Source organism: Sphaerodactylus townsendi, linkage group LG09, assembly GCF_021028975.2.
Source record: "Sphaerodactylus townsendi isolate TG3544 linkage group LG09, MPM_Stown_v2.3, whole genome shotgun sequence".
In the NCBI taxonomy this organism is placed as follows: Eukaryota; Metazoa; Chordata; class Lepidosauria; order Squamata; family Sphaerodactylidae; genus Sphaerodactylus; species Sphaerodactylus townsendi.
The window spans coordinates 39,873,480-39,901,265 of record NC_059433.1 but is presented as its reverse complement, the minus strand read 5'-3'; the positions used below and the strand labels follow the sequence as shown (position 1 = coordinate 39,901,265).

Here is a 27,786-nt window from a genome sequence, read left to right as displayed (position 1 = left end):
AGTAACTATCTGTTTTAAGAAGTGCTTCTGAAATTGTTAGACCAGTCTAACTTTGTAAATACATGTTAGCTTGAGTGGCAAGATTCTTTCCTTTCCTGCTAAAATAAGAATCGGCAGAGCACCCCTAGAGGCAATTGTGAAGCAGATAACCGCTAGCTATTGTCTGCTCCTGCCCTAGTGCTGTTAGTGGGGATGTAGGAGGTGCACCAGTGATAAGTCTTTTTTCTTGGCTGACTTCTCCTTGGTGTCGCTTGTGAGCCAGTGGAAGTGGTTCTGTGCCACAGCCACTGTGGCAGACAAAAGGGAGATAAGCCACAGAAGTAGTTTGGCATGACATCATATAATTATTGTTCCAGCTGCAGTGTCCTTCAAGTGAGTTATACATGCAGTTTCTCTTCTAGAGTGCAACAAAGTTAGTCACATGGGTTTGTATCTTGTACAGTTCCCACATGCTGCAGACCTATGTTTGTTTTGATATTTTCACCCAGGTGTTCTCCCCAACTTACAACTTCATTCTTATCTCCTCCATTTTAAGCAGCAGCATAAAGTTAGTTAAGGTTAGTCTAGGACGGTTATGAGTTAGTTTAGGACGATTGTGGGAAAATGTTTGACTCAATATCACTTACAAGTTTTCATAGCAAAGCAGGGATTTGAACGTAGGTCTCCCAGATCTTCATTTGACATTCTAACCGCTATACTGCGCTGACTAAAACAGTTAGTGACTTAGTCAAAATCCCAAGTACTCAGGTTTCATTATTAAATGCTTTTGCTCATGCAATCTTGACATGTTCGGAACCCTGGTTTTCTTAGCCCTGTATATTCTCTGAAAGGAAGAAGTAAAAGCTCATCTTAAGCATGCTGAGGAAAGCTACTTGAACTAACAGTATTCATTTTTAGATGCTGGAACCAAGCAACAGTATCTCTGTTGAGCCTGAGGAAATGACCCTTGTACCTGAGGAAGAGCAAGAAGTGACAGTTCAGTTCTCCCCAAAGGACCATAGAAGTGTTGAAAGGTAACTCACCTTGTTTGACCTAATCACAAAAATCAATGTTTCCTTTTGCAGAATATATAACTTGAAACTTTATTTTAACAGTACTGTGAAAATTTGCGTGTTGCCTTCTGGGCCAGAGTATAAAGTGACTGTGAAAGCAGGAGTACCTGTGGTGGAGAGCAAACCTTTGACACAAATATGCCACAACTCAGAAGTTCCCCCTATCCTTGCTAACAAGCAGCTTGTGGCATGGGGCGGAGTACAACTAGGCAGGACAGCGTAAGTACCAAGAAAATGGCTTCAATAATGCATGGTAAGAACATAAGAAAGAGCCTGCTGGATCAGACCAGAGTCCATCTAGTCCAGCACTCTGCTACTCGCAGTGGATCATTGGATATATAGTGCTACTTTTCCCCTTAAGCAGCACTCTCACAGATCCATAGAAAAACATGCAACCTGTTCTTCTCTCAATACAAGCAAAGGCCAACAGAATTCTAAACTTTTAAAATCATTTTCAGTCAACAGAAATTAACTCTGAGAAATGACTCTCAGACCCAGACCCAGCAGTTACGATTGTTGATAAGGGGTCAAGATCAGGACTGTTTTCAGGTGAGATGCAAACCAGTAAACTTTTTTTATATGGCAAAATGTGCTTATTATTTGGGGTTGCTTTTTATTTAGAATTTTAAATGGGTTAGCTTCTGTTGTTGCCAAAATAGACTTCAATTCCAAAATTTAAAATTCTGGAGCTGCAGTGTTGGTTATGATATGCCAGTTAATCAGAGTGCTTTTGAAGTCTGGTTTTGTTACAGGGATCTTGAATGTTTCACTCATACTGGAAACACTTCTCTGTTGCATTTAATAACTTCCCAGGCCCCGGTATTTGCAATACTTGTTCATATCTACATATGAGCCCTATGGGGGAGAGCGGGGTACAAGTCCAATAAATGAAATGAAAAATGTATGAAAATTGGTGTGAAGCAGCCATCAATCCAAAATAAAATGTTGAGACGCCCCCAACATTTATCTGTTTATTTCAAATAGGTGTACTTTTCCTTTCTCAAGACAGCTGTTGGATAATGATAACCTGATAACATTGTAGATTAAAACCAAATAAAATAAAATAAATTCAAATACCCTCCCCACTCCAGAATCATCATATCCCCTCAGTAGTGCAGGGGGCACATTGCTCCTCCTCCTCCAATGATCTCCAGCAAGACAGCTTCCCTTTCTTTTTCAAGGGAACCCATTCTGCAGAATGAGAGTATTATGGGAAAGACCCAGGTTCTTGCTGGTTCTTGCTGCTTCAGGCAACAATGCTTGGCTCCTGCAGGCGACAGCCTGAAGTCTGTAGTTGTTAAACAGGAACATATGGAAGAAGATGGTCCTTCAGATATTGGATCCCAGGCTGTGAAGGGCTTTAAAGATCATAACCATCACCATAAATTGAATATGGAAATAAACTGGAAGCCAGGGTAGCTGTTTCAAAGTGGGCAAGGTATGTTTCCATTGGCTAGTCTCTTCAATAAAGCTGCTGCTGCTTTCTGGACCAGTTGTAGTTTCTGGTTTGTCTTCCATGAGCAGGCCAATGTAGAGTGTGTTACAGTAACCCAACTGCAAGGTTGCAAAAGCCAGGATCTTTGTGGCCAGATTGGATAGTCTAAGAAAGGACAAAGTTGATGTAGCACATGCAGTTGTTGGAAGGTGCTGCTGGCCACTGCATTAACCTGTTTTATCAAACAGCAAGACCTGAGGCCATGAATACCCCAAAGCTCTTAACCTGCTGTGCAAAAGCCAACACCAAAGCATCCAGGACAAATGAACTGAATCCTTTTAAAACTTCAGCCTTAGTGACCATCATTACCTCTGTTTTGTCTAAATTCAGCTTGTTCTGCCTTAGCCACCTGAATTGGTCTCAAAGGGCCAGTTCAGAACCATGATGGACACATCTGGAGACTTGGGTAATTAAATATAGAGCTGGATGTCATTTGTGTATTGCCCAACACCCCTCCCCTCCTACTTCTCTGCCTTCCTGCTCTTCCTCCTTCCGGAGCAGCAGTGGCCTAGTGGCTAAGAGCAGATGCACTCTGATCTGGAGGAACCGGGTTTGATTCCCAGCTCTGCTGCTTGAACTGTGGAGGCTTATCTGGGGAATTCAAATTAGCCTGTACACTCCCACACACGCCAGCTGGGTGACCTTGGGCTAGTCACAGCTTTTCGGAGCTCTCTCAGCCCCACCCACCTCACAGGGTGTTTGCTGTGAGGGGTGAAGGGCAAGGAGATTGTAAGCCCCTTTGAGTCTCCTACAGGAGAGAAAGGGGGGATATAAATCCAAACTACTACTCCTCTTCTTCTTCTCCTCCTCCTTCTCCTCCTTCTCCTCCTCCTCTCTTTCTGTCCACCTACCCCAGCTCTGTCTTTTTCTTCCTCCCATCAAGAGTGGGGCTTTGGGGAGAGAAGCCTCAGAGTGTCCAACTGGACTCCTCTGAGCAAGCACGCTAAGGCTTCCCTCTCCACAGCCCTACTGTACCTGCCAAGGCTTTTCTCCCACCAGATCCTGAAAGGTATGTGTTTTGTCTGCACATGCACACACAGAGCTATTTTACTTTTGAGGAAATTAATCCCACCTCTTGTGTTTTTTAAAAAAGATTTTAGACTTTTCTGCATATCTAGGGGTCCCCCTGTTTTGTAGAAAGATCTAATTTGGCTGAATGTTGTCCTGATCCACAATTTTAAATAGTTGCAAATAAAGGGAAAGCTTGGGAAACAGATTTATAAGCAGGGTTTTTTGTTAGTTTTTAGCACTCCACAAGACAAATCCCTCCCAGTAGATTTAGCTCCTCCAGTGGAATCTTTGGGTCTGATTGTGCAGAATGAACTGAAAGAATATTCCCTAAACATGATATTCCATCTGATAAGAAAGAAGTGCTAAACTGGGTCAAAATCTGCCACTCACTCTAACAGTATCAATATTTATTTGTCTCTTTGTTCGATTTAATAAACCACCACCCCTGAAGGGCTCATCAACAGAGATGACTATCCCTCCTGTCCAAATTTAAACAAAATTTGTCTAGGAGTGTCGGCTCCCATAAACAAGTTCAACTTGAATTTCACCAAAACAATAGGGCAAGCAGTGCTTGTGGCACCTTAGAGTGAAACTTTTTGAATTAACTAACATTTCTCCATTTTACCTTGTGATGTAAGTATTTTCATGAAAAGCTAATTTGTAAAATCATAGTAATGCATCATTTAGAAGCTTACCATTGCTGATTTCCTGATTTCCTTAATTTAGAAGCAGTTTGTTTTAAAGTTAAGATCTCATCAAGTTAGTTTATGATGCATTTATTTTCTTGTCTGTCTGTAGATGAAACTTGGAGAACACGTGTACAGCGACTGTGAAGTCAAAATCCGACCAAAACATGATTATAGTGTGTCCTTAATGTTTACACCATCTCGTTTAGCTTGCATGTTGGCAAAGCTTGAAATGAAACAACTTGGTTTTCCAACTCAACTACGAGTCAAGTTCACTGTAAGTCTTCCTTTGCAGTCATAATAAGATGGCTTCCTTTCTGCAGTGTTGAAAGAAGGAATAACCGTCCTAGTGTATGTTCTTGTTTAGGAAATCCTGAACTATCAGACTTCTTTCTAAACTAAGGTGACCACCGGTGATTCTTTCACCTTCAGAACCTTGTGCTGCTGCCCGCCTGCAGCGCTTACCATTGATTAGCTGTGCAGAGAGTACACTGCCTTTCGCGGCACTCCCGGTCGGGAAATGAAGCGCCCCAGAAGGCAGCGCGGGCCTTGTGACGCCGCTACAGGAGTGCACTGCCATGAGCGGTGACGCCGGTTCCCTTCCCTGTCACAGGGTGGGAAATCCAGGGGAGCGCTTTCGCGAAAGGCAATGCGCTCCGCGTCGCAGGGCGCGCGTCGTGCGCACTGCCTTCTGGGGCACTTCCTGAGAAACCGGGGAGCGCCGCAAAAGGTAGTGCGCTCCTGCGGCCGTGTGCGCGCTCCTGCGTTGCTGCACTGCCTAATCAGGAGAATTTAAAAACCCTGCGGGACACATTGCTCAAAAGCCTGACTGTCCCGCCAAAAGCGGGACGGCTGGTCACCTTATTCTAAACATTAACCAGGATAGCAAGTTATAACTGAACTATTATAGCCTTGGCAGAGATTTCTGAGTTGGGGCTGTGAGGTTTTTGTGCCCAGGCAGAATAGATACATTTGGACATGCCTGTTAATTTTCTCTCCCATTTACTTTTGCTGATGCTTCAGACATTACAAATCAACACTACGAGGTCCTAAATGGAAAACTTATTTAACATTTTGTTCTTAGCTTCTTTTAAAGTCAGTGAAAGCTATCTGAGTTTATTGGGCTTTTATTCTAATGTGTATTTTCAAAAACTTACTTTGGGGGAAAAATATCATCCTGTCAAGAAGGAGCACATTTTTTAATCCGTTTAGAATCACCCACCTGTCTTGAAAATTAATCTTGGTAGGGAGGGAAGCATTGTGGATAAGAGAGCGAGTCTTTTTTGCATTCATGTGATTCTAAATGTGAATTATGTGTATTTTTCCCCAGATACCCTTGTATGGATATGGGGGCAAAAGCAGTGTAATTTTAGCAAATGTGAAAAAATACTGCAGCAGAAATCTGGTGGAACTGAATGAGCGGTCACCTGGGAAAACAAGCCAGGTTTCTTTCTCTGTAAGAAATACAGGGTGTCGGGCTGCCTATGTTAAAGCAGTGTGCTTTAGGAATTTCTGTGAAAGAATTCCTATGGATCCAAATTTGTTGAGGGTATTTCCAGAGAAGTTTGTCCTTAAAGAAGGTGAGGAGCAGGTAAGTTTGAAAGTCAGTCACAAGATTTTCCTACTGTATTGTATGAACTGAACTCTTGTTATACATGACCTGTGAAATTCAGAAATGTTTCAAATACATGTTATATGATTTTGTTTTGCATTTGAGAATGTCACATTCAAATGTAGTAGTGCTAACAAGAAACAATGGCATTCCATTTAAAGTGAAATGCTTATTTTCTGCAGAATGTTACAGTAATGTGCAGTTCCGTTGAAAGTGAGCAAACTAATACATCAGTGTTATCTACAATTTGCTTCTTCTATGGAGATGAAATATCAAGACAGCAGTACATCAGGTGAGGCTCAGCTTTCCCTGCAAAATTATAGCATTCCTTGATATCAACTGTGCTTATCATTTGTCCTGATGAATGAGCTATGGATGGCTACAGGATTGTAATGGCTGCTAAATCATTTAATGTTACAGTGAGATCCCATTTGGTTCAGTTGGTACACCTAATCCAAACCCACTTCCACTTATGGAAGGAGTGGTCTGAGACCTCTGCCTCCCATGTGGTCTGACAGGTTCCCCAACTCTCCGAAGCAGCTGAGGAAGGGAGCCAAGGCTTACATCAGGAAAAGGGAAGTAGAAAAGATTGGTCGTGCAAGTCAAGTTCTGATTGTACTTCGTAGAATACAACTCAACATCTGCAGTGTTGGTGTCATATATGCATGGCTCTTTCCTACCCACTCCTCCCTTACCTATGTGAAGTTCATTAGGCTGATAGTGACTGGTCATGATCACCCCAGTAACCATTGACTGTTGTCTTCTCCTGCTCTCTCTACTCTCCTGCTCTCTCTACCATTTGCATTGCAAATGGTTCCAGACTGCATTCCTTGGGCCCTACATAAGCATGCATCGTAACAATGAGCTAGATGCTGTGATGAAATGAATAGGAAAGAGGCTGGCAAAAATGGAGACTTGATTAATAGAGATCTAGTTTCTCTTGGCTATATGCTTATGTTATTGTTTCTGGAGTGGAATGTGTTTATCAACTGCTCTTAAGTTTTTTTTTCCTTGCTGTATCTTATTCCTTGCTGTATCTTATTTTTTTCCTTGCTGTATCTTATTAGACTGATGCTTAGGTTTACTTCCATAATTAGCTTTATATCCCCTGATGGGCTTGATGTGCCTTGCTGTGTCACCTGTAGGAAGGAGCTGCAGCACTGTGGGTACATGGTTTTTATTCAGAAGCTCCCAGGTTCAGTAACTGTCATTTACAGCTAGACCTTGGGTATCAAGCGTTGCAAAGGATCTCTCTCTTCCTGAGATCTTGGAACCACTTCTAGAAAGCTAGATGGACCAGCTGTCTATTAAATGTGGATCAGCTTTATAAGTACGTGTGAGTAAAAGTATTCAGCACTGAATCTTCCCCTCTTGGACATCATAAATGCCAGATTCTCCATAGCGAGCTGATACTTTATCACTATCTCCTATCTAAACTGTATACACAAAGAGACCAGAAAAAACCAAGTACTAGTCCTTGGTATCTGGCTGACCTGGGAAAGGTAAAAGGGTTCATCCAATTTTAGGGACAGAAGTCAGCTAATCCTGACTGCCATAGACACGTCAATTTATATGTGGAGTTGTTTGTGGATTGTGACTGATGCTACAATGCGGAAATGTTACTGTTATACCTCTTGACTCCATATTTTCACTGTCAAATGATTTGCCTGGGATTTGCTATTGTACTTTGTCAGCAACGAAATGAAACAAGTAGGGGCCTGTGAAACTCTTGGAGGGAAGGAGTCATTCCATCTCTCCCTCACTAGGGGAAGGGATCCTGCAGCCGTGCCAGCTCTCTGTGGTGGGAATGGCTGCTGCCAAAGAGGGCCCAGCCATCCTTGGAATGTCCCAAGGTATCTGCTGCTGTGGCAATACAGAATGGGAGCCGTTCCCAGCATCTGCCACCACAATGCTGCGGCCCGAGCTGACTCTCTGTGGCAGCAACTATCCCTGGAGCAACCAGAGGTGGTGGCACAGCCCAGGAGCTGCTTTTAGCTTCCACCGCCTGGTGGCTGACTTTACCTCTCGGTGGCAGTGGTAGCTGCTGCCATTTTGAAAAACCATTGTCTGTGCAATCACAGACAAGGCTCTTTAAAAAATGGGGGGGGGGGGGGTTTAAACCCCCATTTTAAAAAAATATCAGATTTTTCTGCAGATCTAGGGAATCCTCTAAGTCTACAGAAAAACCTGTTGGCAGTGAGCCTGCTCTCTATCTGTAGATTTAAGTATCCACAGGCATTAGCTATATGGATGTTCAAAGAATTAGATATATAGATGTTCAGAGAAGTGCACTTTGAGTAAATAAAGGTACTGTGAGAGAACATTTTTTCTCCTAGAGGTTTGCTTGAAGCACAAGGAGCTTTGGGAGCCTTCCCAAGGAAGGTATGAGTGCTGTGTCCATTTGAGATGTCACTCCTTTCGTTCTTCTGGCATGTGCTAGTAACTCAGAGGAAGAGCCAGTTTTTCACTTTGTGCTGGCTGTAGAAGTGCTTTGAAGCAATGAAATCTCCTGCTGCTTTTGAATGTTTGCGTCTAACACAAATGAGAAACTATTTTCTGTATAATACATGGAGTGGCTGAGGATTATTTCTATATGTTGAGCATCCAGAGGCAACATTTTTAGAAAGAGATTTACAGTCTCTACTAGCAGCCAGATCTACGATCCCTGACTCTGCTGCTTGTAGAAATAAAAGTGTGCTCCCTTGTATTGTTTAGATTATAGTCATTTTAGCCTGATACGCTGGTCTTTTGAGAACATAAGCAGCTAATTAGCTTTAGCTGTAAATACAGTAGGATACCGGGCAAATAGGTCTATAAAAAGGAATAACCGTTTTGTGCACATGGCTGTATGCGTTAGCATCTTTCTCAGGATAAAGTGTTATAAAATTAATGGGACCCAGACAGCTGTTTTTTTTAATTGTCTCTTCAGAGTTATCCGCCATAATCCACAGCAGGGACAAAATATATTGCCTGCTAATAATCCAGTGATAAATATAAAGTTTGATGAAGAGTTCCCCAGAGAAGAACTGGTGACTGAAGGTAAGATCAGTTGTCATAGTTGAAGGATTTCTGTGAAATTCAACAGCAACAGCAACAACAACAGCCTTTAATGGCATATTAAAAACATTACAGTTATGAAACAAACCTATTAATTCTGTGAAATTCTTACAATAACATGAATGAGGTGTACGGGAAAGAACCAGGTTCATAATTACTACAGTGGGTGTGAATTAATTGTGCATTGCTGCTGTACCTTACCAGTTTAAATGCTTTATCAGAGTATTTTCAAACATAAGTTAATTGATATTAACTTACACTAAAGGATAGTTTCCTAAATACTAGTTGGCAGCTCAACATTGTAATAAGTTACAGCATATTTTTCAAAGCCTCATACTCTTGAATAAGATGTAAGTGTAAGAGAGATGTTTTTTGTAGCAGTGATCAGATTATGCACTGTGTCCATTAGAACTCCACATACGCACAAAAGTTGTTTGCATGTGTACTGGTCCAAAATCGACATCCAGAAACAAACCAAAATCCATGTAATACCAGGTACAATGATGCAAAAATGTGTACACGCTTTCAGGTTTTCCAAAACTCTTCTTTAGGCTATTAATGTTAAAGTCTAAAAGGTGGTGGTAGATATGTCAAAGGCCTTCTCTTGCAATATTGTATACTCCTCTGTATACTGAACACCAGGGCTCCTCTGAGCAAGACTGAAAATTGGTAATTCCATTGGAATTACAAAGGGCAGTCAACTTCCTTTTATCTAACACTCTGCAAAATAAGTTATTTAAGTTGGCTGATTTACTAAAGCTTTGATTGCACAGTTATATTTCCTTGCTACAGTATTTTATAGGAATTATTTAAAGGAATTCTTTTATAGGATAAAGTCAGCATACTACACACTTTGTGTTAATAAAACCTAGTTCGAGCATTTCACTCATTTTAAAAGAAAACATTTTATAGCAGGCTGGTTGTGGTGGGTTTTCCAGGCTTTGGGCCGTGGTCTGGTAGATCTTGTTCCTAATGTTTCACCTGCGTCTGTGGCTGGCATCTTCAGAGGTGTATTACAGAGAAAAGTCTGTTTCACACTGTGTCTAGTGAGAAAGGAAAGTTTAGTGGGGTATATTGTCCATGTCTCAGGGTGGGGAACACCCAAATGCTCACTGATTGGTTCCCCACCCTGGGACATGGACAATATACCCCGCTAAACTTTCCCTTCTCACTAGACACAGTGTGAAACAGACTTTTCTCTGTGATACACCTCTGAAGATGCCAGCCACAGATGCAGGCAAAATGTTAGGAACAAGATCTACCAGATCACAGCCACACGTCCCAGAAAAACCACCACAACTAGTTGAATCCGGCCGTGAAAGCCTTCGACAGTACATATTTTACAGCAGTTTTTTCTGTACTTCAGAAAAAAATAGATTTTTATATAGAAAAAAATAGAAAAAAGTGGAGAGGGAGGGTTCTGTTTTTCCAGGTCTTCACATCTCTGCCCCATCTTCAAGAAACAGTATGCACATGTTGTTATACTACATACTTTAAAAATAATAAGCTTCAGTTTAAGAAATAAACTGTGCGTGGTAACATGTAAAGAGGAATATCTGTTCTCAAACCATAACTTTGGCATGAAATGAATAGAATACATCTTCCAAAGTGGTACAGTAGAGAACTGCTAGATTTAAAGACAACAATAATCTTGTTGATTGATATCAGGCCATTTACAACTGGTATAGCAATATGATGGTATGATATTTCTGTTGCATTAACACAGTTTTCTGATTTTTAAATATCTTTTCCTAGTGTGCGATCTTCCACAACAAACAAATGATATCCAGTGTTTTTTCATAAACATGCGGAGGATTCTTCTTGATGTTCATAAAGCATCGCCTACAGCTTCTTTGAATATCTTGTCACCTTCAGAACATCATGTGGCATTGAATAGGTAAGAACAGAATTTTTGTTCAGTGTTTTTAAAATTCTAGCACCATGTTTCTCTGCCTTGGTGAACTTTAAATATCCTACCCCAGAGAACATATATGTGGATATCTGTTGCTGGACTGTTTCTATGACTAGGGCCTTTTTAAAACTTTTTTCATGGAAATTTTGGGATTCTACCTGGGAGGAATATATCTGGAAGATACTAGATTGGAACTGAGTGTTGTTGGATCTTACCTGAAATTATTTGAGCCATGAACTCAATGTCTAGATAGCTCCCACCCACCTGATGGATCCCTGCCATCTTAACTTAGTAGGCTTTTCATATACACTTTTAAAAGGCCAGTTTGAGATTAAAGGTTGTATGTTAAATTTTATGTTTACTCATCTGTTTGCTTCTCCCAGTAGTGACACTGTGCTGTCCTCTTATTTTATGGCTTTTGTATTCTGCTATCAAAAAATAATACAAGTACCACCTATCTTGAGTCTAGTGGCATTCGTACTTGTGTCTGGCAAAGGGAGTTTTGGCTCTTGAAAGCTTATCTCCCCGCCCCGCCCCCCCCCCCCGCCCCCCATTGTGTTGGTCTCCAGTGAGCTCCTGGACTAAAATGTAGCTTACCTATCTATGTAGGCTCCCTTCTCTACAAGATACTTATGTTTCTAAGTAAAGGTCATAAAATGTGTTCCTCTTTCCAACTAAGGTGTATTATCTAACTATAGAACAAATCTAAACTTGGTATAGAAAGAAGGAAAATAGTATACATATAGGAACAAAAACTTGGCTGTCAACCAATAGTCTTAATAATTCTTTAAAAAATTTTTTTGTAGGCCTGGTATGTCTGAGAAGCAAAGCATGACTCTTGACATACTGCCTGTTAAAGAACCTCATGGGTGTGTACTTCCATCAAATACTAAAAACCAAAATGAGAATAATCTTTCTCAGGAGACCTGGACTGTGCAACCTGAACTTCTGAGCCTTTCAGCTCCTTCTCTGAGTAAGTAACTGCATAGGATTTCAGTGCCTAAATATTGACTGTAAGTTCTTGTCTTGGGAGTACCTCTAGTTCAGGGGTAGGGAACCTTTAACACTCAAAGAGCCATTTGGACCCATTTTCCACGGGAAAAGAAAACACTTGGAGCCGCAAATAATTTTTGACATTTAAAATAAAGACAACACTGTATATATTGGGGTTTTTTACCTTTTACTCCACTCATTCTGAGAAGCGCATGGATGCGCCCGCCCTGCTGCCTGCAGAGTGGCCAAGGATGAAGTTGGTACTTCAGATTCGCCGTCAAGAAAGTTTTTCCCGCCCCTCTTTAACGGGGCGTTTTGTGAGGGGAAGTCTTCCGCAGGGTGGCCCAGCCGGCCACCGGTGCAGTTATGCGCCCGCCAGTTCTGCCTGGAGGGCGGCCAAGGATGAAGCTGGCGGTTTGGCCATGCCAACTGCCAGGAAAGCACCCACCCCGCTCAAACGGGGCGGGCTTATGCCCGCAGCACTGAAGCCTGCCGCGGTATTATGTGTCTACTCTGCTGCACTGCAGGCATGGCGTAAGGATGAAGCCAGCGGCTCGGCTTTGCTGGCTGCTGGGAAAGTGCCCGCCCTTCCCAAACGGGCGCAGTGAGAGGGGTAGCTCGCAGCGTTGCTCCAGCTGGCCGCAAGTAAAGCTGGTGCGTTTCCCGCCCCACATGCCCCTGCATGCGCGGGCAAGGATGGGGCTGGTGGCTCGGCTCATGGAGCCGCAGTGCAAGGGCAGAAGAGCCGCATGCGGCTCTCGAGCCGCAGGTTCCCTACCCCTGCTCTAGTTAATAACTGTTTTTACATTAATACAGCAGTAAGCTGAACATGAGATGTTTTAGTTGTTTGTAAAACTTGATCAACAAATGAATTTGGGGCTTTGGTGGTATTAGCACTGGCATATTCACCAGTGCCCTTTTTCTTCTTTTAGGATCTACTTGCCAATTCTCACCTGCAAAGAGACAGAGAAATCTCACTAGTCACTTCCTTTGTTCACAGTATTTATTCTTGACAGCAGGTAGACCATACACAAAGTTCCTACTTCCAAAGCATAGGTTCCAGTGCTCCATTTAGGGGTCATCATCATTGCATATGCTTATTGCTTTCAGTGCTCTTTAACTCTCTTTAATTTATCTCCATATGCAGTCTTTGATGCCTAACAGACTAAATTGTTAATATTGCACTTCATTTAATAGGTGGAACCACAGACACGAGACATACACAAATAACCAACAATTCAAACAGATTGCTGAAGTTTGAGCTCTCGTGGCCTGCTCATTGTCTTACAATAACGCCTCAACATGGAACTATTGAGCCTGGGTAAGTATTTCTTTCCTTTTGCATTGAATTAACAATGGGTTGTGGAAAGTTCTGTCAAGTTGCAACCAACTTCTGGCCATCCTAAAGGGTTTTCAAGGCAGGAGACGACAGAGGTGGTTTGCCATTGCCTGTCTTGGTGTAGCAGCCCTGGACTTCCTTGATGGTCTCCCACACAAGCACTAATCAGGGCTGATCCTGCTTAGCTTCCCAGATGATTAATAGGTGGCTTTCCTTAAACCTAATAGCGTGAAACTGTTATAAGAACCAGTTTAGAACAAAGGAATACGTTGCTGGAAGTTTTCTCACATCTGTAAGATTCACTCTTTAGTTGCAATCCTTGTTTCTAGGAGCTGTATTACAATTCATGTGAGCCCAAATCCATCACTTGCAGAAAACAAATCGATATTTCCATGGAGTGGTCTCATTTACATACATTGTGATAATGAACAAAAGGTAAGTGGCTTTCTTCAATTACTGTGGCTATAATTTTTTTTAGGGGGTAGCTGCTGATTTTTGGTAGCTAGCTTGTTATCTGATGAAAGGCACTTTGACTCTCAAAATCTATTCCGCCTCACCCCCCCGGCAAAAAAAGTGTTGTTCCGTGATGATATTAAAGCACTTAAACATACTGGAATGAGATGAATATATGACTTCTAGATTCACTATAGAGCTCTTGAACTCTAAAACGTACAGTGCCCATATTACCTATATTGTAACCAATTCCCCACTGCACCCACCCACCCACCCACAAAACTTGCTGTTTCTCTCAAAGAACATTTAAAGGAGCTCTGCTGGATTGAAGGAAGGATATATCTATTCCTAAATTCTCTTTTCCACTGGGGGCTTCTGAAATCATTTAAGCTAGTGGTCATCTTCAGCAGCAAGAGCAGAAAAACATCAAAGAACCTTGCAGCATCACCTGGACCTGAGCCTCCTGTTGGATAAAACAAATGGCAGAAATGCCTTTCACCAGCTGGTGAGCCAGCTGTGGCCCTTCTTGCACAGGAGAGATCTTGCGAATGTGGTGCCTGTCCTGGTAAAATTTACATTATATTACTGTAATGCTTGCTACATGGAGCTGCCTGTAAAGACCACCCAGAAACTACAGTTGGTATAGAATTCTGCAGCCAAAGTGTTGACTGGAGTGGATTGTGAGGACAATACCTCTCCAGTATTGTTTGCGTCTACACTGGCTTCCAGGCTCACTACGGTGCACTGCAGCAACAAAGCAAAAACCTGTAAAGTTCCCTCCATTGATGCAAGCAACTGGCCAGAAAAGGAGCCAGTTTTACTTGTTTCTCTTTTGCTGTGGCAGTGCTCCATACTGTGTTGTGCTATGTTTGCAAGGCTCTTTCACCCCTCAGAGGATTTTCAGGACTAATAGGTTGCTTGGAAAACACTATCCTGTATATCAGCCCTTCGACCTGCTGGTGAGAAAAGATGCTGATATTGGAAAAGCTGTTCTTCATTCTATGTTTCAGTAAGAGGGATCCTGCGCCTCTTGCTATAAGTCACTAGCTAAAATCCCCAATGTGGGGCTGCAGTGAGACCACAGATGAAAACCTTGTTGCGTTTATTGTAACTGGTGTTCATAGAGATCTTCAGTACAGACACACATCCCTCCCTCCTACCCCCCTACCCTCTTCCTCTTTGTTTGGTTTATAGTTGTTCAGGCGTTCGGCATCAAGTAGGAACTGGGGGGAAGGGGGCACGCCTCCCTGAGTCATGTGGTGGTTGGGGTGGGAAGGAACTTTTACAGATGATGCAGGGGGGAGAATTTTGCCGGCTCAGATGTCCTGTGCAGGCACAGTCTCCAACATGTGTCTGCACTAAAGACCTCCTAGATCAGGGGTAGGGAACCTGCGGCTCGAGAGCCGCATGCGGCTCTTCTGCCCTTGCACTGTGGCTCCATGAGCCAAGCCGCAGGCCCCATCCTTGTCCATGGGCTTTCTCGGCCTGCCAGAGCGGGGCAGGTGGCTGACCTGCCGCTGACGGGCAAGGCCGAGCCACCGGCTTCATCCTTGCCTGCCCTGCAGGTAGCAGGGCAGGCGCATCCATGCGCTTCTCAGAATGAGCGGAGTAAAAGGTAAAAAAAACCCCAATACATATAGTGTTATCTTTATTTTAAATGTCAAAAATTATTTGCGGCTCCAAGTGTTTTCTTTTCCCATGGAAAACGGGTCCAAATGGCTCTTTGAGTGTTAAAGGTTCCCTACCCCTGTCCTAGATGAACACAAGTTACAGTAAGTGCAGCCAGGTTTTCTGATGCTGTAAATCCTTTTCTAATGCTGTATTCCGTTTAGAATATTTGGACAGCAATCCAAAGGGCAGGAAAAACTTTATCTCTTGTAACATTAAAGTGTCAAATATCCATTCCTTCTCTTGCTCAAGAAATTGTTTACAATATGTGTGGCTTCAGTGAAATTTTCTACAGGGCCTCCCTTTCCATGTGCCTTTCACATTGTAATTGGCTAAAACGATTATTGGTCCCATACCACGGTCTAAATTTGTGTGCTGATTTGCTGCTTTGCATAGAAATCACTGTGGAATAATGTATAGATCGGATACTTTGAAAATTACAATGAATACTTTTTTCTCTCTCTTCATACAGTTCATTAGAGTACAGATTCATGAGAATACCTCAGAACAATCTAGAAAGAATCCAACAGCTCCTACTTTAGGTCCCCGTCACCATCACATTGAGCTTCCTGTTAACATAATAAAGCCACTTCAGAAGCCACCTTCTACACGTATTGAGATAAAAAATCGGACTCTGGTTTTTCCCAAGACAAAGTCTGGCAAAAACTCTGGTAAGTGATGACTTGAGAAGTTCCATTTGAATCATAGAATTTATTCAGGGTAGAATTTATTCAGCCTAGACTGATGCTTCTGAAGTTATTTTCTATCACTGTTGGCCTTAGAAGTGAAGCGAATATAAACAGTGTCTGTTCTATTTAGAACGCTTGCAATGTTTGGATGAAACATATCTCCAAGTAGCTTAAGGAATAAGAGCCAGTGTGGCGTAGTAGTTAAGAGCAAGTGGACTCTAATCTGGAGAACCAGATTTGATTTCCCACTCCTCCATGTGAGCGGCAGACTCTTATCTCATGAATCAGATTTGCTTCCCCACTCCTACATTCCTGCTGGGTGACCTTGGGCTTGCCACAGTTCGTTCACAACTCTTTCAGCCCCACCTATCCCTGGTTTGGGGGTGGGGGGGAATGGCGTTTGAAAGACCTTTGAGTCTCCTTATAGGAGAGAAAGGGGGGTATAAATCCAAACTCTTTTTATTATTATTCTGATGCATAAAACAGTTACAATAAAATTAAATTAAAAACAAATGTTCTAGGAAATAGTCTAGGCATAAAATGCTGTGGGGGGAAAGGTAGGCAAAGCTGTCTCTTGATGTCTTCCTAAATACCTCTAAGAAGGGAACCAAATGGATTTGCTGTGGTAGGGCACTCTACAATATGGTGCCACAGCCTCTTGTCCCATGTTGTCTAACATCAGAAAGGCATCACACAAAACAAGGTGATATTTGGTACACCCCCTTGGCTTGGTGTCCATGAGCACCTCATCTGGGGCCTCAGACAAGGCTGTCTGGGTATGTCTCCCACCTCAAGACGTCTGACCTAGCTGTTGACTTCCAGTGAGCTAGTCTTCTCCTTGGCCCTCCAGGCCTTTGCCCTTACATCCCTCCCCCAAGTCATATCAAGCACAATTCTATTAGAGCTTATGAGCTTCCGGCTGTGTTACTAGGAATCCCCCTCCCCTAATATGTAGATAAGGGAACTAAGTTTGTCGCGATGAGTCCTCTAATGAGAGAGTGTACATTTCCTGCCTCAGGATTATTGTTAGGCATTTTAAATTGGTTTATGAAGGCCGCAGCAATGACTCAGTGTGTTAGTGTTCTAATCTTGTAGTGCACAAAAATGAAGCTGAAAGTCAGATTAGCCTGGTGTTTACATGAAATGTTTTTAGATTACTCTTCTTGTGTGGTTCAGTAAATTGAAACTGCACTCTAGCCAACACTGTCATAAATTCCATCATAGTTTGCAACAACAAGCAGTTATGAATGTGGTATAAAAATAATTGCTTTTTCAACAAGTGACTTATTTGCATCATTAGCTAACTTTGTGCATCTTTCTGTGTTGTTATTTTTCAAAGGTAACTGTTATATAACGTGATTATGATTATTTCTTACAGAGAAATTCCTAGAGTTTGAAAATAATGGGGATGAAAATGTTAAGTGGTTTTTGACATCTTTTGCACCCCCTTATGTAAAGGTGAGTAGACAATTGCAGGGTTGGTTGGTGTTCAAAAGATCAGAATATGTTTTCTGTGCTTTGCTTCTCAATAGAACTTCACTGCCATTAGCAAGCAGTTCATCTTTCTAGAACAAGCTTGAAAAAGAACAGAGCATGAGACTTGGAAAAAACTTAAAATCCTGTAAACTGGCTCATGTGTCCCCAGCCTCCTAAAGCCTGCAAGCACCTTTGGAATTCTGACACGGGGTGGTGGGCAAAACTTGCAAACTTGCTGTCACAGGAGATGCAGCCAGCCACAAAATGGCAGGTAGTGAGGTTTTGCATAACTTTAATAGTAACTCTTCAGTATTTAAAGCGGAAGCTCTGCTTAACAGAATGTCTTTTATAAGGAACATGTTGGAACATTTTCTCGCATACACACAAGTACTTTCAGTAACACAGTGAAGATCATTGCAGTGTGATGACAGCTGCTGCTGAAAGAAGGTTTAAAAAATCTGCACAGACGATCAGATCTCCAGTGACCAATCAGAAGCCCTGCTGAGCAAAAGGGCCAACTGACCCCATCCACTTTTAAAAGGGCTGTGTAATTGCCATGGCACTCCCAGATACCGTGTTTCAAACCCTGAACTTGTTCTTTCTAATAGGAGATCTGATTGTCCAGGTAGATTTTTAGTCTTTGTTTTGCCGAAGAGCATCAATTATGTTTCTAGAGTCATAGCCTGTCTGGGGTGATAGAAGTGTCACACAGTGCCACAGTGTCACCAAACCATGGCTTAACTATTGAGTACAGTCCCCAAATATATACAATCTCTTCCTGTAGGAGTTTGAGCAGGCCAGTTTCCCTGGCATCTGTTCATGAAGTTTATTCCAGTTTAAGAGACTTGGTTGCTTGGAGGATTCTGATTGCCATGAGAATTCTTAGAGCTGATCAGGGGGGCACAAGGGAGCTGGAGCCCTGGGCACCACTTCCGGAGGCTGCATTTTGGACCGTTGCCCCCCCCCCCTTGCAACTGTGTCCCATTCCAGAACTCCCCATGGAGTTCAGGACAGCGGTGCAGTTGAACTCTGTCAGTGGGGCTCACACCCCCCCCCCCATCTCCATGTGGAGATTGGAGCAACTTGGGGTTCTTTTGAGCTTGGCCTCAGACAGGCTTGGATCCAGCTTTAAATTGCTGGCTTACATTCTGTAGCTTAGACTTGGATCCAGGCTTTGCTGAGGCCAGGCTCAGACTGAGCACGGATACTGCTTCGTACTGTTGGCTCCACCCCAGAAGCCTGCAGTTTAAAGCTGGATCCAAGCCTGGCTGAGGTCAGATTCAAATGGACCCTTGCTGTTCCAATCTCCACATGGAGATGGGAGTGGAGCTTGCCCTGCTTGCCAGTGTTCAACTGTGCTCCTGTCCCCACCAAGGCGGAGGTGAAGCTAGGGGGCACAAAGCCCAGGGTGAGCCCTGGGCACCATTTTAAGTAGCTACACCCTGTTTACAGCATACCCAACATATGAAAAAAACACTATCTTGTATGTAAAGATCTGTAGCCTTGTCTTGATACTCAGTCATGAAGGTTTTTTTCTTTCACTAAAAAGAAGTGTGGCTATGGCTTATAAACATACAGTGTAATTTGAAAATTGATCAAATGAAGAATTGATGTCAGTATTCCACTTTGAGAACCTGATCTTGTTCGGTTCAGCCAAGTCCTTTTTTTGGTCTGGAGTGCCCTCTAGAAATATTCTGGCAGGTGAGCAAGTCTTAAGCACTGCTAACTTATAGACTCTGGAGTCATTTTGAGTTTAATTTTTAAACTCTAATTCCCTAGTTTTTGATTTGCTATCTGTATACTGAAGCTAACAGCATTTGATTTAAAGTCTCTGTATAATCAGATAGAAGTAATCCACTTGTGATTGTTCCAAGGCTGCTTAACCAAACCAACTAACTTGACAAATGATTATTTCCTTTTAGGGTGTAGACGAAAGTGGAGAGGTTTATCGGGCCACCTATACAGCTTTTCAGTGTTCATGTAGTTCTGGTATACTTGAAGCTCATGGGAAAGAAAAAGTAAGTTTGCTTGGTTCCAGATTGTTCCAGTGATCTAAATTGTGTGCATTTTAACTCATTGCATTGTTCCATTATGATTTATCTTCAAAGGAAAATAGTTTTGCGTGACCCCCCCTCCTGCCAGGCTGAGCTAGAAGTAACTCTCTTGCTCTTCCCACTACTTTCTTTCTTCCCATTTTCTCCAGTCTCCACCCCGCTTGCCCCTTCAGGCACTGCCTCCTGCACCTTGTTTGGCTCATGCAGCCTCACTGCCCCTGTCACATTTCATACCACTTTATCCTTCCCCCTTTTACCTTTTTTGTCACAGCAGCACCTTTCAGCTGCTCCTTCTGGCTGTGAGTGTATTCGGGGTTGCCAAGCAGCCCTCAAAGTAGTGCCCAGGATAGTGCAACATAGAGTTGCAAGATCTTGGGCTTTTTTCCCTGCAGGCAGTTTCCCTGCAAGCCCTACACATTCTTGTCAATTTCGTTTTTCATTTTGGATTTTTGTCTATATAAACATACTCCAGGCCCTGGTATCTGGGTTCTTTTGTACATATTCTGTGGGTCAGATTCTGTAATTTGATATGTGGTATTATCTTAAAAGGGGATAGAACTGAAAGGTTTAGGATTAAAATGTTAAGTTGCATGAACCTTTCATACTGATTGCTCAAATCACATGAGCATTATGCAGCAGTGGCATAGTGGTTAAGAGCAGGGGCACTTTAATCTGGACAACCGGGTTTGATTCCCCGCTCTGCCACTTGAGCTGTGGAGGCTTATCTGGGGAACTAAGATTAGCCTGTGCACTTCAACACACGCCAGCTGGGTGACCCTGGGCCAGTCACAGCTCTACGGAGCTCTCTCGGCCCCACCCACCTCACAGGGTGTTTGTTGTGGGGGAAAGGGAAAGGAGATTGTAAGCCCCTTTGAGTCTCCTATAGGAGAGAAAGGCCGGGGGGGGGGTATAAATCCAAACTCCTCCTCTTCTTCTTAAGGAGGATATTGTGACTTGGTTCTGAATCCTGGCTTCATGGCAGGAAATAACTTGTGTTACTGAGATTACTTTGATTGGGTTAGTGCTGTGATTGTCACTGGTAGAAGAAAGCCCTACCCTTGTTAAATACAATTCACTCAGGTTTGGAATACTGAAAATTATGTAAACATATAACTTGATTTATTTCTTGCTAGGTTGTAGTCACTTTTTTGCCAAGAGACAGAGGTGATTATTCTCAGTTCTGGGATCTTGAGTGTCACCCACTTCATGACCTTCACCTGAAAGACAAACACAGACTTCAGTTTTCTGGAGTGGTAAATACATGAGCTATTATTTTTCATTGGATGAAATTCATAGTTGATTGCATTCTTATCCGCGTATAAGATGGAATGAAGAAACCATCATTTGTTGATAGTTTTCTGTTCCTAAGATTTTATGATAGTTTTAGATGCTAATAGCGTTATTTTCACATGTCCTTTTACTTTCTCTTAAATCTTTATTTGGGCTGCCGTGTTTTTAATTGTGATTTTTAGCTACCAGCTGACTGGTTGGTTTTTAGCTGTCTTATATGGTTGCTGCTACACATACATCAATGCAGGCTGTTTGAAGCTGTCTCAAGTACTACATTTGGACTGGTAGAATTAAATATTTAAATAATAAATGGAACAAGTCTTCATGGTTGTTGCTGATAAATGTAATTCACTAACTGGGTAACATCCTAGAAAGAAAGTACCCTCATGATAAATATTTTTGTGCTAATGTAGATATTACATTATTAAAAGTTGTAAGTTGTAAAATTTTTGCAAATTAAAAAAAACTTCTGGCAGCTGAATGTTTATAGATATATGTCTAAGTGGTAGGGGTCATAAACCTGCTGTGAGTCTATATGTGCTTACATGTGTGTTGAATGTTTGTGTGTGTGAGAAACATGTTCCTCCTAGGAGCAGCAGTGGCGTAGGAGGTTAAGAGCTCGTGTACCTAATCTGGAGGAACCAGGTTTGATTCCCAGCTCTGCCGCCTGAGCTGTGGAGGCTTATCTGGGGAATTCAGATTAGCCTGTACACTCCCACACACGTCAGCTGGGTGACCTTGGGCTAGTCACAGCTTCTCGGAGCTCTCTCAGTCCCACCCACCTCACAGGGTGTTTGTTGTGAGGGGGGGAAGGGCAAAGAGGTTGTAAGCCCCTTTGAGTCTCCTGCAGGAGAGAAAGGGGGGATACAAATCCAAACTCTTCTTCTTCTTCTTCTCTTTGGGCCCCCACCTCAAGTTAGCCTCCCACACTACCAGTGACTTGGGCACACTAGATAATGTGAGCAAGTACAAAGAGCAGAGTTTCCCAATTACTTTTATCCTTCTCCTGTGTGTATGTCTTTTTAAATGTATTTTGAGTGTGGGGCACATGAGAAGGAATCTGAATCACAGTCTCCTCTCTTAAATAGGAAAATACTTTATTGGTATAGATTAAGCTAGAGCACAATACAGGGAAAATAATCTATCACACCTACTGGTTTATAGGTCTAATGAGAAGGCCAGGAAAACATAATATTAAGCTAAACTTAATACAGAAGATTTAGCTCTGACATCCACCCCCATGGAGGCCTATAAACAAATGCATGTCCTGACCTCCATTTGCTCCCTGCAGGGGAATCCAACCTGTAGCATTTGCACCTGTAGCATTGGATATTACCAATCTTTAACTCTTCCTAGCCTCAACTCAGTTCAGATTTAAGAAACTCACTCCCACATGGGAAGGTGAACCCCAGTCTTTCACTCAACCCAGAGTGCAGGTCCTACACTTCTCAGTATCTAGATCATGTTTTAAAGCAGCTGTCCATCTTGCCCTACCAAGCAGGCAGGTAGAATAACTGGCTGTTTTTCTGAAGAAATTCATCTATGCTCTGTTTGACTTCTTGGTGCATTTTATGACTCTTCTCTGAGAAATCAAACAGTCGTCAGATTCCTAGGAACTTCCTGGTACTCTTCAGAGCATCTTACATGTCCAGGGCATGACAGTAAAAACTAGTGCAAAGCTATGCAGATGAAGAGACGTGGCTGTTTAGGTAGAATCAGGCTCAGTTTTTTGAGGTGTCTGACATGTTTCTTGGAACAAAGTAAATAGGCTTAATCAGAAACATCATCCTGGACTGACCACTTCTTCACCTGAAAGCTGAGAGGAAGGACCTAGAAAGTCTTGGTCACTGAAAATTCCTCATCAACACACTACTGACCTTCTGGAGATCCTCAACAAACCAGACCTATGATTTGCAAAGCATTTACCATGTGATGCCATCACAAATGGATGGGATTCTTGATCTCAAAACAGCTGGAAATTATAGATTTCTTCTATAACAGCTAGGACTTGATCTGAATACCCTCAAAAGATAGGTTGCTGTTTTCTCTACTGCCCTAAAGACCAGGCAAAACGCGCGCGCACACACACACACACACAGTGCTCATACTTACAAGTTACATTTTCTCAAGACTGCATCCCTTCGCATTCCTCCTGTGGTAACCACTGTTCCACATGGGACAAACACAAGATCCTTAGGATGCTCCAGAGAGATCCGTTAAGCCAGACTGATAACCACTTGAAGAGTATCAGTTACACATACAGGCAATCTGCTCTTTCCCTAGGTTGTATCCTTATAAGGGTTACTCTTCCTGTCCTTTTCACACAGGAAAAGCTTGTGCTGGAGATCTAATATAATCCTTCTTTTTCTAATGGGGGCACAACCTCAAGTCTATCAGCACAGAAGCAAATGAATGTCCCCTATATTTAACTAAAAAGTATTTCAGGGAGGAGGATGCCTTGACTGTGCACATGATGTACATGTGCAGACTTTGAATGGCATAGGTTATGATTTCTCAGTTTAGTCAGGGCCATAATGTATGTGGGAAACACCAGTGAATAATAGGAGATCCAGTGTTTCATTCTAATACTCTGTTATTGGCATTTAAGGAAACTCTGATCAAGCAACAGATTAATTCTTGATACAGTAAGGCTGGAATGACTCAAACTTCCTGAAGGAAATTATATCCCAAATTAGTGGGCGGGGGTCTTTACCAAAAAAGAGGGGTGGTAGCAGGTTTTCAGACTTCAGTGTATTGCTTTGCAGGAAAAGAACCTTGTAAGCTCACAACATTTTGTAAGCAGCATGTTAACGTATTCATGCTCCTCTTCGATTCTGACTGTTATGAAAGATAATAAGGAAAAACATAGTATTAAAAAGCCAGCGAATTTGATTGCTTCTTGGAAACTGCCATAAAACATGCAGGATAGTTTGAGGAGTTGGCGCAAATGTTGAACTTTGAACATTTCTTCCAATAGGGTACTGCAGAAAATGAAGCTTTCAAGAACGAAGCGTCCTCTACTTTAGTAAAAGTAAATGTCCCAGTTACAGCCCAAAGAAGAGATCATCCTGACACATCTGATCCCAAATCTGGGTATGTATAGGAGATGGTGATTCAGTGGTGTACTAGGAAAAACATAACTGTTTACTTACCTTTTGTTGGTCTATACTGAGCTGTCAGTTTTGTCTCCAATGCTTAGGAAGGGGGGGTCCACCAGGGTTTTAAAAAAATTTTTTACAGTCCTTTGATCATTAGAAGCATAAAATTTTGGAATTGTAGTAGAGCGTTCAGGAACACACTCCTTCAGAATTTCAAAATGTTTGTGAAATGAATTTTGATAAAGACACCGAACACTAAATAGTGAGGTGGCTTAGTGGACTCTTGTGGTGGTGATACATCCATCTCTTTCAAAAGCAGGAAAGGAGTGTATGTCCAAGATGGTGTTCATACATTTCCTCCAACAAGGATTGGCGAATCAAGCATGCTGAAAATCCGTGTACAAAATTATTCCAACTCTTCAGCCGCGGTATGTTAATTCATGACATTTGAAGTCATTGTGACACTTTGATCTCAAACATTGCTTCAGGATTTATTTCTATACGAATAACTAACTGTGACACATGTAATACTTAATGTTATCTAGGCCTTATAGTTGTATCAGTATTGCATGATTCATATTCATTTGTCTAGCAGAATTTTTGCTAGTTTCAACTAGAAAACTATAGCTTTCATTAAAACCAAATGCTTGATTAAAGTTTAATCCAGTTGTTTCAGCTGTACTATGATTTGTTAACCAATCTTTCACTTAAACCTGCATCTAGTGTCTTTTTTATTGAAATCTAGAATAAGCAGGCATATGCCTGATTTCCATGAAAAGCATCCTGTACCACAAATAAAACAACCTGCCTTTTCTAAACAATTTCTTATTAATTTGCAGCTGAATTTTTTAAGACCCAGGGAGCCTTTTTACATCAAGCATTCCCGTTATAACTTAAGGTGAGTGATTCCATTGTTCTGAAGGTGGATCGTCTAAATTGAAGTATCATTTTGCTTAATGATAAAGCCTTTGCTTTGTTGAATTATTAGTTAGTACCATGAAGTTCTTCATTCTGGAGGATTGCAGTAATCATTTCACATGGATAGATTAAAGACTTACTGCTAGACCTCAGAATTTAGATACAGTTCATGTTCAAAGTATATGTGTACTTGATTTCCTCCTTCATTAAGTATAATTAATTTTTTCGAAGCATAGTCAAGGCAGCTTCACACCACTAGTGGCAGCAAACATCTGTATATACATGTAGTCATAAGCTATTTCCTGTTCTGGTTACCTAGTTGGTTACTTGCAAATAGAGTTGACCCCAAAGTGCTGTTCTGTCAGCGTAACAGCTGCTAACTGAAAATGAATTTTGCCATTTCTGCCATTTAGCCCACATACACACTCACTTCGCTGCCCAACATTAATAGCAAGGTTCTTTTGACTACTAGGAACAGAATTTTAAAGGGCTCTGTGAATTGCAGGTGCGTGAGGGAAGGCAAATACCTATTCCACAGACTTCTTTCCATTGTCATGTTTTGGATTCAACCCTCTGTATTAAAGACACGGTGTATGTGCACAGAAATATTTATTTTTCAATTTTATAATATGTGCCAGCGAGAAAAGGGAGAATCCTTTGCAAAGCCAATTCAGTGAGGTACAATCCTATATGTTTGAACTGGCTTCATAGGTTCAACCCTACAAATGGGTGAACTTCTTTAGATCCTGTAATTTCCATTAGAAGACTGAAGATGTTCAGCTTAGTAAATTTAATATGGTTTAATGGTGCTCTAACTTTATTTGGATCATGCCCTTAAACCCCATGCTTGCAAAATAGGAATTAAAGGCATAGTACACAACTGCTAAGTACAGCTATCAGCTGCATAGTTGCAGTTTTCAAGAGGAGACCATGAGCCACAGTTAGTGGGTATGGAGAACAGCCAAGCCAAGCTGACCCCTTCCCTGGCAGAACTCAGATCCTCAGATCCACTGTCCACTCTCTTTCAGCAAAAATTATAAGGCTGATGTAAAGATAAAATGGAAATGCTGAGAATAATGTTACAAGCACCTTTGGGTCTCCATTGGGGAGGAAGCAGACAAAAGATGTTAGAGAATTCTGCAGTTTCAGCGCTACTGCTTTTTAAACTATAGGTGCACATCTTTGTGTCCTCCAGTGTTACAAATCTTCTGCAAACAGTTCCAAACAACAGAAAAAGGGGGAGACTGGTGAAAGGAACACAAAATATGAAAATAATTTTCGGAAAGTGATTTCAAGAAAACATGGGGAGTCCTAAACTTCAACTTTTCTACTTACAACCTTTACATCTCACCATATCCCTCAGTTTGAGGGAGATGTTAAGGAGGGAAGATGTTGCCTTTATTTTAGCTGTCCCGGTGGAGCAGACCCCTGCTGCAGTCAGCACCCCTCTTGGTTCCACTTCAGCCAGATAGAAACAGACAATGAGGGGAAAATATTCTGTTTGATCTTTCCATTTCAAACAGCGCTGGCTGCCATTTCCATTCTGCTTGTGGAAGGCTGTCTCGGTAAGGGAAGCATGCTTGGCCTAGTCTCTCCCATCTTGGTTGCATCATTCTCTTGGTTGAGCTAGTACAGTTAATAACAACTGCCTTTCCAGTGCTTCTGCTATTCATTGCCAGTGACAATAGGCTGTAATGCTCTGGCCAGCTAGTAAATTAACTTTTCACTATCATTGTGGACCGTTCAACCACGTTGAACTCCAGAAAGGCTGATGTAGCTAGCTACTGCTGTAGTAATCTTGCTTCTTTCCATACATCTCAGTCAAACAAAGCAGCTTAAAACGAGTGTGTCTGATTTTTGTGTACTTGTCTCTTGCAGGTGTCATCACTACTGCAACTTACCAGTCTTCTTCAGGCCTGTGTCTGCAGGCATTTTTAAAAGCTTGTTAGTGGTACAAACCGAGAAAAATTGTATACTCACCATTCAGCTCATTGGTGAGGGCTTGCCACAACAGTAGCCATTAGCTGTTATTAACAATGCTAAATTCACAGATGAATTACTGAATTGGCAAGCTTCTTTTTGCTACATTAAAATGATATTCTGTAGGAAACTGGTGCGTTGTAATTTTTAATAAAGTAATTTTGTAAAGGTATCATGTGACTTACACTACTGCACTTTGGCTGTCAGAAACAGATCTCTTTTGTATTGTCTACAAGTTATGATGTTTGTTTTAAACTCAGAATTTCAAAAATAAAATTTTTCTTGTAATTATTGCCTGCTTTAGTGTGCCTTGGGGTATCTATCAGTACATCATGGGGAAGAAAGTTATCTTCATGCAGATTTCTTACTGCAGGGAAAAAGGATTCTGAACCAAATGGACCTTTAGCTGGATCCAGCAGGAATCTCTTCCTTATCTCACATTCTTCAGAGTATTACATGAAAGTAAGAGGTAGGGGTAGTATCCCCACCCCTCAGATGATCAAGGGTCATTTCTGTAATTTTCCACTGTCAAGTTAACTATGGTGGTAAAAGAGGGGCCAGAGATGAAGCCAGCGGTTAGTTTCCAAATACCTGAGTTTTGAATCTTGTTATATGATAGTCCTATAGGGGGACAATAGTGATGGTTGAGAAACAGGAAGCAAAGAGTGGGTGTAAATGGGAAATTCTCACAATGGAGAGATGTAGGGAGTGGTGTCCCCCAAGGATCCGTTTTGGGACCAGTGCTCTTTAACCTATTCATAAATGACCTGGAAGTAGGGGTGGGTAGCGTGGTGGCCAAGTTTGCAGATGATACCAAATTATGTAGGGTGGTGAGAACCGCAAAGGATTGCGAAGAGCTCCAAGCGGACCTTGGCCGTTTCCGCACGGCCCATTAATGGCGCCCTGGGGACGGGATAAACGCCGTCCCCAGGGAGCCATTCGCACTCCGCTCCCTCTCCCCCTTTAAAGGGTTGTTTTTCCGTCCACAGCGTGTTCCCGGCGG

The 27,786-nt window shown here is 42.1% G+C and overlaps 1 protein-coding gene across 1 annotated transcript in view; it reads left to right on the top strand.

The window, feature by feature from the left end:
* CEP192 (centrosomal protein 192) overlaps positions 1-27,071 on the top strand; it is an 87,111-nt gene extending 60,040 nt beyond the window's left edge. The window contains exons 37-55 of the mRNA XM_048508532.1: positions 898-1,013; positions 1,095-1,271; positions 1,511-1,601; positions 4,357-4,521; positions 5,575-5,835; positions 6,039-6,148; positions 8,786-8,895; positions 10,669-10,810; positions 11,632-11,798; positions 13,016-13,139; positions 13,487-13,592; positions 15,751-15,949; positions 17,346-17,425; positions 19,366-19,461; positions 20,631-20,750; positions 23,765-23,880; positions 24,202-24,313; positions 24,725-24,783; positions 26,682-27,071. Coding sequence (XP_048364489.1) covers positions 898-1,013; positions 1,095-1,271; positions 1,511-1,601; positions 4,357-4,521; positions 5,575-5,835; positions 6,039-6,148; positions 8,786-8,895; positions 10,669-10,810; positions 11,632-11,798; positions 13,016-13,139; positions 13,487-13,592; positions 15,751-15,949; positions 17,346-17,425; positions 19,366-19,461; positions 20,631-20,750; positions 23,765-23,880; positions 24,202-24,313; positions 24,725-24,783; positions 26,682-26,820 — 2,490 coding nt within the window. The 3' untranslated portion in view covers positions 26,821-27,071. The remainder of the gene's footprint in view (positions 1-897; positions 1,014-1,094; positions 1,272-1,510; positions 1,602-4,356; positions 4,522-5,574; positions 5,836-6,038; positions 6,149-8,785; positions 8,896-10,668; positions 10,811-11,631; positions 11,799-13,015; positions 13,140-13,486; positions 13,593-15,750; positions 15,950-17,345; positions 17,426-19,365; positions 19,462-20,630; positions 20,751-23,764; positions 23,881-24,201; positions 24,314-24,724; positions 24,784-26,681) is intronic.
* The last annotated feature ends 715 nt before the right edge of the window (positions 27,072-27,786 follow it).